General features: G+C 42.7%; 1 protein-coding gene across 1 annotated transcript in view; it reads left to right on the top strand.

Moving 5' to 3' along the window:
• Window positions 1-13,055, top strand: part of SNX30 (sorting nexin family member 30) — a 123,694-nt gene that overhangs the window by 50,010 nt on the left and 60,629 nt on the right. Inside the window, exon 2 of the mRNA XM_025360266.1 lies at window positions 453-644. Within this exon, the coding sequence (XP_025216051.1) occupies window positions 453-644 (192 nt within the window). The remainder of the gene's footprint in view (window positions 1-452; window positions 645-13,055) is intronic.

Raw genomic sequence — 13,055 nt, 5'->3', positions numbered from 1 at the left:
CACCTGCCTCGGCCTTCCCAAAGTGCTGGAATTACAGGTATGAGGCACTGCGCCCAGCCGGGTTTCTTAATGTTTACCTGGGCCCACGTGGTGGTCTTGAGAAAGGGGGAGAAACAGAGTGTACTCATAGGGATCTTTCCTTGTTGAGGTTTGATGATGGTGGGGCTATTATGTTCTCTGCCCTTGAACTACTTGCTCATGTTGGTTTCTCCAGCACCTCCTAAAAGATGAATTGGCATGAAATTGATTCAAAGCACTACCATAGTTTGTTTCTCTTGGTCGTAAAAGATTCGTTCACTCAAGAAACCACTGAGTAAGGAGAGGCTCAGGTGTTTCAAAAGTTATTTTTGGATTTTAGAAGTATTTATCGGTTTGGCTAAACCAGCTGCTTTTGCTGATATTCTCCTGTGTGTGTTTTCATTTAATTTTAAGGTACTCTTTTCTTTTTTTAGGATCTCATTTTGCCCAACGGTGGTACTCCAGCAGGTACTTCAAGTCCCGCTTCTTCATCTTCCCTTCTCAACAGACTTCAGCTTGATGATGACATTGATGGTGAGACTAGAGATCTCTTCGTTATAGTCGATGATCCCAAGAAGCATGTGTGTACGATGGAGACCTACATCACCTACAGGATCACCACCAAAGTAGGTCCCTGTGTTACAGAATGCCTGTGTTGAGTGGTCTCAGGGAATTGGGGTCTACCTCAGTGAATTTTGCCTTTGCTCTCCCTCTCATCGTACAACTCTGTTCACCTTGATCACACTTGTGGGTGTGGCTTTTTGAGAGAATAGGTGTAATTCAGATGAAAGGATTATATATAATAGTTTTTTAAATCTTAGAATGAGGAAGAAATTATGACTAAGATTTTTCAAATAAACATTTAATCCCTATACTTGCACTTATTTTTTACCATGATACTATTTAACATATTAATACCATATTACTTCTGAAATTTATGAATCATTGTATCAACCTAAATCACTGTGATGAGACCATGAATAAAATTTGGCCTAGGTGGGATAGATGGTAGCAGGAGGAGGAATAATGGGAAGACAGGAACTAATACTTACTGTCTTTCTGGTATGTGTCAAATAGGTAATGGGCAGGTGTTGAGATTTAATTGATTAATTAACTTAAGATCATAACAGTTTTTTTGTGGGTTTTTTTTTCTGTTTTTTGTTGAGACAGAGTCTTGCTCTGTTGCCCAGGCCAGAGTGCAGTGGTGTGATCTCAGCTCACTGCAACTTCCATCTCCGGGGTTCAAGCAATTCTCTTGCCTCAGCCTCCTGAGTAGCTGGGATTATAGGCGTGTGCCACTATGCCCAGCTACTTTTTGTACTTTTAGTAGAGACGGGGTTTCACCTTATTGGCCAGGCTGGTCTCGAACTCCTGACCTCAGTTGATCCACCCACCTCGGCCTCCCAAAGTGCTGGGATTACAGGCGTGAGCCACCGCGCCCAACCAAGATCATAACAGTCTTAAAACTTATATCCTTTAGTTATAGTTTTTCAGTTGAGGAAATGGAGGTAGAAAGTTCAAATAACTTGCTCAAAGTTACAAAGTTGGTAACCAGGATTCTAATTTGAATTTGTAGGACTATACAGCCTATATTTTAATTTTTTAAAACCATACTCTTTACATAATTCCACTTATAAAAGAATAATTTTAATGTATCATTTGTTACTTATGAAAATTATTTTTTGAATATTTAAAATAGTATTAAAGTTTTAGTCTTGGAACAAGGTTTCCCAATCTTGGCAGTATTAACCCTTTGGACTGAAGAATTCTTTGCTGTGGGGGCTGTCCTGTAGAGTGTTTATCAGCAGCCCTGTCCTCTATCCTTGAGATGGCAGGAGTGTCCTTCTCTTGGTCCCCAGTTTTGACAACCAAAAATGTCTCCAGACATTGCCAAATGTTCCCTGGGGGACAAGATTGCCACCCCACCGCCCCCATCAGTTGAAAGCCACATATTTAGAGGAAGAATGACAATATTGACATTACTAGGGAGAGAATTCATATTATCACTTTATGTTTTGGGATAAAAAGTGTTTAGTAGGCCAGGCGCAGTGGCTCACGCCTATAATCCCAGCACTTTGGGAGGCCGAGGCGGGTGGATCACCTGAGGTCAGCCTGAACAACATGAGAAACCCCATCTCTACTAAAAAAAAAAAAAAAACAAAATTAGCCGGGCTTGGTGGTGCATGCCTGTAATCCCAGCTACTCTGGAGGCTGAGGCAGAAGAATTGCTTGAACCTGGGAGGCGGAAGTTGTGGTGAGCCGAGATTGTGCCATTGCACTCCAGCCTCGGCAACAAGAGCGAAACTCCGTCTCCAAGAAAAAAACAAAAAAAAAAAAAAAAAAAAGTGTTTAGTCAGGAAGCTATCCTATTTCTTGGTACCCCACCCCCCAACAAATCACATAACAAAGAATGATTTACAGATATTTTTGGAACTTTTAATAGATGATGTCTTTATGGATGGCATTAAGAGGAGCTCTGATGAGCATGTCTCTCGTCTTTTACTGTGTCTTTTTTTCTTTTTCATTGTAGAAAAAAATTATTTTTGAAAGTTTTGTAAGTTCTGTACCTTTTATTCTTTGGGAAGACAAGCAGGGAATAAAATACTCAAGTTGTGTTTCTTCATCTCTTATTGGATGAAAATTTTATATTTGTAAAAAAATAAAAGAAGCAATGCTGAAGGCCATATACAGAATGGAAGCAGGGAGCCTCCCTCAGCCCTTCTTACTTAGCTTGTCCTTCTTGCCAAAAGCAACCGTGGCTAAAATTTGCTGTGTGTCCTTCTAGTCATTTTTCTTTGCATTTGCATTCACACGCATGTATAGTTAGAATGTATATAATTCAGATTTTGGTGTAATATTGCTTTCCAACGTTCCCTTCCATTTTATAGTGTTTTTGAAGACCTTTCTGTGTTCTATATGACCATGTCTAGCTTACTCTTTCAATCTCTGCCTAATTATTTATGCAATAATTATATAATATCTTTTCTCGATGGACATTTAAGCCTTCTCCAGTTTTTTTATGTTACTACTCTGTTTTTTCTTTTCTTTTTCTTTTTTTTTTTTTGAGACAGAGTCTGCCTCTGTCGTCCGGGCTAGAGTACAGTGGCACGATCTCAGCTCACTGCAACCTCCGCCCTCTGGGTTGAAGTGGATTCTCCTGCCTCAGCCTCCCGAGTAGCTGGGACCACAGGTGTGTGCCACCATGCCTGGCTAATTTTTGTATTTTTAGTAGAGATGAGGTTTTACTATGTTGGCCAGCCTGGTCTTGAACTCCTGCTGTGAGGTGATCTGCCTGCCTGGGCCTCCCAAAGTGCTGGGATTACAAGCGTGAGCCACTGTGTCCGTCTGCTACCCTGTGTTCTGCACCAGGTTTGCATGTAAAGATTTGTCTATGTACGTGTGCACACGCACAGTCTTACCCCACTAAACCACTGGGCACCTAGCCCAGACATTGGGCTAGATGCTTACATATGTTACTTCCTCAGAGGATCTAGGTTAATATACATATTTCCAGGAATTATATCCATTTGTTTATTTTTTTCTAGGGTGGCCTTATTTTTTACCCTGTAGTCAGTGAAAGGTAAGCCTGTTTTTTTTTGAGTTGGTACTGTAAACAGCCAAATGACAAAGTGACCGCCTTGCTGGCACAGCAGTGCTTGCCCACTGTGACATTTTCCCTTGGCTTATTGGTTCTTCTGCCCCAGAATGCAAATACTGCAGGACTGCCGTTAACTGATTCAGAGGCCAACGCGCAGCTGCAACTCACCAGTCTTTCCTGTGCTTCTTCTCTTTCCTTCCCTATCTTTTTCCCTCTCTGTTCTTATTTCTGTCCCTTCTCCTGGGCTTGATTTCCTGTAAGTCATTAAATGCCTTAGAGTAACGTTTTCCAAGTTCTAGCAGCACATTTTCACTTGGCTGTGATGCCGGCACCTCAAGATAATCTTGTTGCAGAACTGAGTTTTACTTTTTATCATTTCTTTCACTTCAGTTCTCAAACGAGAGTTGTCTTCTTTTCCTGTTTCTAATAGTGACGCCGGGTTTATATTTTGGTGGTGCATTCAGAGGCTTCTTTCTGAAGTTGTATTGAAGGATATCATAGGGGTGTGTGAGAATGAGAGAAAGAGGACAAACAGGAGGAACATGGGATCCCAAAACGTGACCCTGTCCCGGGCCTTCCACTTCTGCTGAGGTCCTCAAACAAAGTTAATGGTCAGAGGACAAGGTTCTTCAAATGCTTTGCTTTATTACCTTAAGGCTTTGATGCTCTAGTCCTAATTCAGATTCCTGATGACCAGGATTGGACAAAGTACAGAGCTCTTTTCGCCTGAGCTAAAATGAGTGAGGGCTGACAGCCAATGTAGGCAAAGAATTATCCACCCAAATCTAAGGTACCAGTATCTTCTTTCCCCAGTGGTGGAGAGCCAGTTTAGGCCTTCTTAGGGCAGGCAGCTTCTGGCTCTTTTTTTCTGCAGACTCCAAGAAAGTAACATCATAACAGCAGCTAGTTATTGGACACTTACCATGCACTGTACTTTTTTGCAGTTGAAACTTTTATTTTTATGTTATATAAGTAATGTATGTTCATTATAGAAAAAAAAAAGTGCAAGTAACCTAAAACGATAAAAGAATGCCTATAAGCTCACCAGCAGTAAATAATTGTTGGTGACTTTCTATACTACTTTTCTTCATCCAGTTACAAAAATTGAGTGTTTTGTATACTGCCAATTCACTTAATATATTGTGAACATCTTTCTATGTTGGAAATGCCAGTAAGCATGCTTTTATTCTTTTGTTTATAAGAGTGCAATAGTGTTCCATTGTATGGATGCGCCCTCATTTATTTTGTGCTAAATGCTTTATGTATATTATCAGTTAATCTTCACACTCAGTGAAGTAGATATAAATACTGTTATCTTACAAATGAGAAAATTGAGAGACAGAGATGTTAAGAAAATTGCTCAAAGACATACAACTCATGGGTGGTGGAGCTAGAACTTGAGTCCAGGTCTCTCTGATTCTAGAGATAATAAATACTAATAATCTTGCCCAAAAGACATGATTTTCTTTCTTTCTTTCTTTTTTTTTTTTTAGACAGTCTTGCTCTGTTGCCCAGGCTGGAGTGCAGTGGTGTGACCTCTGCTCACTGCAGCCTCTGCCTCCCGGGTTCAAGTGATTCTCCTGCTTCAGCATCCTGAGTAGCTGGGATTACAGCACCATGCCTGGCTAATTTTTGTATTTTTAGTAGAGATGGCATTTCACCATTTTGGACAGGACTCCTGACCTCAGGTGATCTGTCTGCCTCGATCTCCCAAAGTGCTGGGATTACAGATGTGAGCCACCGCGCCCAGCCCAAAAGACATTATTTTCAAGAGAGGGATGGCCCTGATAACCAACACTGTGGTCCAGTAGCGTGGCCTATGTGGTTGAAACTGACAATACAGAAATAGACTTGAGGGTGAGGAAACAGAGGCGAGCCTTCAACTCCCTTCAAGGGTTATTATTTTCTTGTGTTTAGCCTCATTACCAGTGGAGTATTTAAAAAAAAAGCCATAACACCCCAACTAGTTCCTCTTTCTAAATGCCTCAGTGGTCAACAGAGTCTAAATGCTGCTTAGAGGCTTGAATTACGTACAATGCAAAGTGGACGTTAGTTTAATGACAACAGTTATTGCTGACTGTGGTATGAGCAGTTTCATTGGTGTAGTGATGCAGAACCCAAGTGGGTTAGAGTGAGTGAGGGATGAGAGAGAAGACAAGAGTGTTAGGATTTAGGCAATGAAAGCGAGCATAGAGAGTAGTGGTCAGAAATGGGTGTGGGTTTGAGGGAGAGGGAGGCTTTTTTTTTTTTTTTTTTTTTTTTTTTTTGGTGGGGGCTGCTGCTGTTTTTAAAGATGAAAGAGACTTGTTTAAGTGCCAGTTGCCCAGTATTGGTAGAGAAGAAGGCATTAGGTTGAAGATTGGAGAGTAGGATGGAGGCTCCCAGGAAGGCGGAGGAAGCTAGAGTTGCCACTGAAGGGGCGGTGTACTTTTTCCATTGTTTGTGGAGAAGGAAGGGAAGTTTGTTTTGTGGCAGGAAGTTAAGGGCTTCTTTGCTTATATCTGCAGTTTTCTCTCTGAATAGATGATGAAGTCTTCTAAGGGTGGGGGTGGTTTGAATTGGGGATTAGAAATTTTCAAAACTTTTATGGGCTTTTTAATAACTGATTCGGACAATGTGGGAGTGAGCTGACTTAAGGGAGTATGAAAAGAGTGCCTGGCAATGTTGGAGGGTCTCGTTGTAGAATGTATCGTGTCTGTCCATGTGTTTGCTTGATTTTGTTTCTCCTCCAGCAGTGTGCCCACATGCCCAGGTCTGGTAGGGCAAGTGAATGGGCAGTGTGGAGGGAACGTTTAGATATTGCTGTAAGTAAGTGATTGAAGTTCTGGGCCATGGAACAGATGCTGAGTGAAGAAGGAAGGAAGACAAGACATGAATGGATGGAATGTCTAGGAACTTTAGGTCCCAAGAGGCTGAGAAGCCAGGGATTTTGGGAAGTGGAAGAGCGTGAAATATAAGGGATGCCGTTTAGAGGGAGATGTGTGGGCTTCTGCCTGGTGACAGTCTGGGGAGAGGCTGTGGAATGGAAGGAGACATTGCTTGCTTAGAGGCTGGTGTTGTGTGTGTGAGCCACCTGGATCTCGAGGCACCTAGGTTGTGGAAGGACTTGGAAAGGAAGCCTGAGAGCCAGTTGCTTGAATCTTCAGGGCATCAGGAGAAATGGCAGAGCTGTCAGTGGATGACAGCTGTGTGGAGAGATAGAGGAAGTGTGTCACTGGATGGCACGAACCTCAGAAGGGTTTTCACAGGGTAGGGGAGGAATGGTGGTCCGGGGCTGTGTGGAACGAGGAGCATGTCAGCAGCAGCTCCTGGCCTTGTGGGCTGGGTGAGGCTTGTGGAATGCGAGCAGCTCACAGCGGGACCGATGGCAGGGAGGCCCCATTCTCAGGGAGAGCCAGGTTTCAGAATTTGAATGGGCAGAAGAACGACAGGACTTTATTAACTATGGCGTGGGTCTTCCAGAGAGCTTGGCAGAAAGATCTGAGAGGAATGAGATAAGTGGAAGTCCATGTTGGAAGAAAGGAAGGCAGAGGAGCATGAAGATGAAGAGCTGGAAGCCTCTATAATTGTCATTCTCAGGGCAGTGGGGTTTTGAGGCAGAATGGGACTAACTGGTTTTTGTTTGATAAGGGAAGAGATCCCTTTGTTGGGAGATGGGGGTTGCCTAGAATTCTTTTTTTTTTTTTTTTTTTTTGAGACGGAGTCTCGCTCTGTCACCCAGGCTAGAGTGCAGTGGCGTCATCTGGGCTCACTGCAAGCTCTGCCCACCACGTTCACACCTTTCTCCTGCCTCAGCCTCCTGAGCAGCTGGGACTACAGGAGCCCGCCACCACGCCCGGCTAATTTTTGTATTTTTTTAGTAGAGACGGGGTTTCACTGTGTTAGCCAGGATGGTCTCGATCTCCTGATCTCGTGATCTTCCCGCCGCAGCCTCCCAAAGTGCTGGGATTACAGGCGTGAGCCGCCGCACCCGGCCAACCTACAATTCTTAAGACCCAGCTGTGGCCTGGGCAGATGGCACTTCTGATAAAGACCATGTCTCTCTGGAGTGAGTCAGTTGTAAATTGTGGATCAAATGGACGTTCTTCAGAAAGACCCTGGGCCACAGTTGTTGAGCACGTCAGCTCTTGGGGCATAACGGGAGACCTTATGTGATAGGGTGAGTGAGGCCCAATAGATGGGGTGCCCTGCTGGGTGACCGATTAGACTGTGATTCTGTGCTGGGTCTTCTAAAATGTTGAACTTCCAAAGGAAAAAAAAAATGCCAGGGATGTCTGGAGCTGACCAGGGACATATTCATGTGGAGTGATGGTGTTACACTTCCAGCTTAGCAAAAATGAGTCTTCTGGACTATGACTCTTGTGCTTGGTCACCTGTTCTTAGACCTGACTGGACGTGTTTGTCCATGACCTTGTGATCTTTGGACATTCTGCATTGTGGACACACGATGTGGAAAGACATAGAACAAAATGATGCAGTGGTTGTCTCTGATTATGGAATTGTGTGCGTATGCTTTTTGTTCTTTTCTTTTGTTTTTTTTTTGAGACGGAGTCTTGCACTCTTGCCCAGGCTGGAGTGCAGTGGCAAGATCTCGGCTCACTGCAAGCTCCGCTTCCCGGGTTCATGCCATTCTCCTGCCTCAGCCTCCCGAGTAGCTGGGACTACATGCGCCCGCCACCATGCCCGGCTAATTTTTTATACTTTTAGTAGTCACGAGGTTTCACTGTGTTAGTCAGAATGGTCTCAATCTCCTGACCTCGTGATCCGCCTACCTCAGCCTCCCAAAGTGCTGGGATTACAGGCGTGAGCCACTGCGCCCAGCCTGCTTTTCGTTCTTTTTAAAAAAATTGTTTTGTTTACTACGGGTATTCAAAAATAGAGATAAATGTATATTTTTAAATTTTCCTAAGTTAGATCCTGAATTTCACGGAGGAAAAATTTACTACAAACTTATCTTTGGAGTTTTACTGGTCTGCCTGTTTTATGAATACTGTGAGTCCTATAAATGTATTTCTCTCCAGAAATTCCAAGTAATGTCTCTTGCCCAATTTTAGCTGGTGTGCAGTGTTTCATTGTGTTTTGCTAGCCTCATTCCTGACTCTACGTTTTCCCTCTGTTCTTGTTTTTTCTTTATCTTTTTCACCTACTTCTAATTTATGTCATTTGATCTTATTTTACCTATCACTATATATTTTCTAGAACAAATTGTGGTAAAAATAAGTAAAATAAATACTGGGTCAGAGAGTGCACGAGCATCCGTTTTTTTTTTTTTTTTTTTTTTTTTTGAGACGGAGTCGTACTGTGTCACCCAGACTGGAGTGCAGTGGCTCAATCTCAGCTCACTGCAACCTCCGCCTCCCAGATTCAAGCGATTCTCCTGCCTCAGCCTCTCAAGTAGCTGGGACTACAGGCGTGGACCACCGCACCCGGCTAATTTTTGTTTTTTTAGTACAGATGGGGTTTCACCATGTTGGCCGGGCTGGTCTTGAACTCCTGACCCAGTGATCTTCCTGCCTCCGTCTCCCAAAGTATTGGGATTACAGGCATGAGCCACCACATCTGGCCTTGAGCATCCATTTCATGATAACTTTTTACCTTATTGCTTTCCAAAGCATCAAGCAAGGTTTTCTTGCTGTATTAAGTTCCTGATGTCCTTAAAGGTGCTTTTAAAAAATGAGCATTGTGTGTGTGTGAGACTATAAAAATGTTGTATGAGAATGGTATAAAATTTGGAAATAAGGGTGAATATAAAGAGAACGGTTCTCATTATCAGCTTTAAATTTGTCTTCTAAATTTTTAATATCCAGATATTAGCGTAAATGAAATCTTTATGTACAATTAATTTTGTATCTTCTGATTTTCCCTTAAAACAACAGGCTGGGCATGGTGGCTCATGCCTATAATCCCAGCACTTTGGGAAGCTGAGGTGGGTGGATCACTTGAGGTCAGGAATTTGAGACCAGCCTGGTCAACATGGTGAAACCCCATCTCTACTAAAAATACAAAAATTATCTGGGTGTGGTGGTGGGCACCTGTAGTCCCAGCTACTTGGGAGGGTGAGGCAGGAGAATTGCTTGAACCTGGGGGGTGGAGGTTGCAGTGAGCCAAGATCATGCCACTATACTCTAGTCTAGTCAACAGAGTGAGACTGTCTCAAACCCCCCCCCCCCCCCCCCCCCCCAAAACAGCAGTGTCTTACACCCTGGTTGTGGTGGCTCATGCCTGTAATCCCAGCACTTTGGGAGACTGAGACAGAGGATTGCTTAAGGTCAGGAGTTAGAGACCAGCCTGGGCAACATAGTGAGATCCCTATCTCTACAAAAACAAAAAACAAAAAAAGCCCCCAAAATCAGCCAGATATGGTGGCATGTGCCTGTAGTCCAGGTACTTGGGAGGCTGAGGTGGGAAGATTGCCTGAGCCCAGGAGTTTGAGGCTACAGTGAGCTATGATTGTGTCACTGCCCTCCAGCCTGGTGGACTGTATTTACTTTTTTTTTTTTTTTTAAGAGACAAAGTCTCGCTCTGTCGCCCGGGCCGGAGTGCAGCGGTGCGATCTTGACTCACTGCATCCTCTGCCTCCCAGATTCAAGCAGTTCTCTTGCCTCAGCCTCCCAAGTAGAGTAGCTGAGACTACAGGTGCACACCACCTGGCTTGGCTAATTTTTGTATTTTTAGTAGAGACAGGGTTTCACCATGTTGGCCAGGCTGGTCTTGAACTCCTGACTTCAAGTGATCAGCCTGCCTCGGCCTCCTAAGTGCTGGGATTACAGGCATGAGCCACCACACCTGGCTCTTATCTAAATTAAAAAAAAAAAAAAAAAAAGTCTTACCAACAAAATTACTGACAACCATGGAATAAATATGCCATAATTTCATTAATAGCTTTTTATTGTTGAATATTTAGGTTGCTTTGATTCTTCACTGATTTAAATAATATTGCAATGAAGATCATTATGCAAATATCCTTGCCACAGTTTAGACATTATTTTCCAATGGTAGATTTCTAGAAGTAGAAAAGCAGTGATTAGATATAACTAAAAAGAAAATCATAGAGACTATAGGTGAATATTTTTATAAGCTTGCAGTGGGGATGGCCTTCTTATTGATGACCCCAAAAATAGCATAAAGGGAAAATATGGATGAAATCAACAATAAAACAATGGAAAGATTCTGTATCAGACAAACCATTTGGAAATTATGATTAGGCAAATGGTAATAAAGAACTTACACAAATGAAAAAGACTTGACTCACAATTTTTATTTTTATTTTTGTTTTTGTTGAGATGAGGTCTTACTCTGTGGCTCACACTGGAGTGCAGTGGTGCAGTCTTGGCTAGCTGCAACCTCTGCCTCCCAGGCTCAAGCGATCCTCCCACCTCAGCCTCCTGAGTAGCAGGGACCACAGATGTATGCCACCATGCCCGGCTAATTTTTGTATTTTTTGTAGAGATAGGGTTTTGCCATGTTGCTCAGGCTGGTCTTGAACTCCTGGACTCAAGCTCTCTCCCTGCCTCGGCCTCCCAAAGTGCTAGGATTACAGGCATGAGCCACTGCGCCTGGCTGGACTTACAGTTTTTAAAAAGACACCTCATAAAAGAAGAAAAATACTTTCTTCTTTTGGCCAATAAACATTTGAAAGGACGTTCAACCCCAATAGTAATTAAAGAAACAACTGTAAACAAAGATGATGTGTTATTTTTCATTTATCAGTCCACCAAAGATAACTAGTTACTGATAATATGTGATAAGAATATACATTGCTATATTTCTGAAAGTAGTTTGTCAATTAAAAAGTGTATGTACACTTTTTTCCAGCAATTCTATCTTTAGGAATTTATTTTAAGGGAATTATCAGGTGCTCAATGATGTTTCCAAAAGCATTGCTTATTAATGGAAAAATTGGAAACAACTTAAATGGGGATTTGGTTTAATTATCGTGTAACCATTCAGTGGAATACTATATTTGTGTTAAAAAGACTATGTACATCTGAACTTACTGCTGTAGAAAGATGTCCAAGGTATGCTAAAGAGATACAGACAATGAGTAAATTAATGACTATTCATAGAAAAAATATGGAAACATATAAGCCATGTTAATTGTGTTTTTCTCTATTTAGAGGAATTATGGCTGATCTTTTATTTTCTATTTATTTTTCTCGAAGTTTTAAAATAAGTATAAACCTGAATAAATAGAAGGAAAAAAAAAGCCTGTTCCCCAAAAGTGAAATTGCTTGTGGCAAAAATAAAACGTGTGTTCTATTGTGCTGTCTTTTGTAGTTACCAAAAATGATTTCAAAGTTAGAGTAGAAATATTACATAAACTGTAATTTATGAAATGGATCTGAAAAACATAAGAGAAATGATTAGTTAATCGTGTAACTTTTTTTTTTTTTTTTTGAGACAATCTCTTGCTCTCTTGCCCAGGCTGGAGTACAGTGGTGCAGTCTTGACTCACTGCAACCTCCACCTCTGGGGTTCAAGCAATTCTCGTGCCTCAGCCTCCTGAGTAGCTGGGATTACAGGTACCTGCCACCACACCTGGCTAATTTTTGTATTTTTAATAGAGACGGGGTTTCACTGTGTTGGCCAGGCTGATCTCGAACACGAAAATTAGCTGGATGTGGTGGCGCGCGCCTGTATTCCCAGCTACTTTGGAGGCTGAGGCAGGAGAATCACTTGGACCTGGGAGGTGGTGGTTGCAGTGAGCTGAGATCACACCACTGTACTCCAGCCTGGACGACAGAGTGAGACTCTGTCTCAGAAAACCCTCCACCAAAACAACAATGTCTTACACCCGATCTTGAACTCCCAACCCCAAATGATCCATTGGCCTTGGTGGATCCTGTAATCCCAAAGTGCTGGGATTACAGGTATGAGCCACCGCGCCCAGCCAATAATCGTGTAACATTTAAGAAGGCAAAAAGTAGAGCCTTGCATCAGTTTGGTTTACAATGAATATGAGTTGCTTTAATTTGTCACCTTTCAAAATATGCCTTTCATTAGCCCGTAATCATTGACAGGTTCTCACATGGAGCCTGGTGGGGGAGGTGGGAGGTCTTGAACTTCCCTTCCAACTCTGTTTTTGTTTTTTTGAGACAGGGTCTCACTCTTTCGCCCAGGCTGAAGTGCAGTGGCACAGTCAGCTCACTGCAGTCTTGACCTCCTGGACTCAGACGATCCTCCCTCTGCAGCCTCTGAGTAGTAGGGACTGCAAGTATGCACTACCACAACCTGGCTAATTTAAAACTTTTTTTTTTTTTTTTGCAGAGATGGGGTCTTGCTATGTTGTCCAGGCTGGTCTTAAACTCTAGGGCTCAAGCTGATCCTTCCTTCTTGGCCTCTTAAAGGGCAGGGATTACAGGCATGAGCCACCAAGCCCTGCCCTGACTCTCTTCTTACTGTTGAACCTAGGGCTCAAGGAGGCTTAGTGACAAGTCAG

This window comes from Theropithecus gelada, chromosome 15 (genome assembly GCF_003255815.1).
Source record: "Theropithecus gelada isolate Dixy chromosome 15, Tgel_1.0, whole genome shotgun sequence".
In the NCBI taxonomy this organism is placed as follows: domain Eukaryota; kingdom Metazoa; phylum Chordata; class Mammalia; order Primates; family Cercopithecidae; genus Theropithecus; species Theropithecus gelada.
The sequence above is the reverse complement of the archived record's forward strand: the minus strand, read 5'-3'. Positions and strand labels throughout refer to the sequence as shown.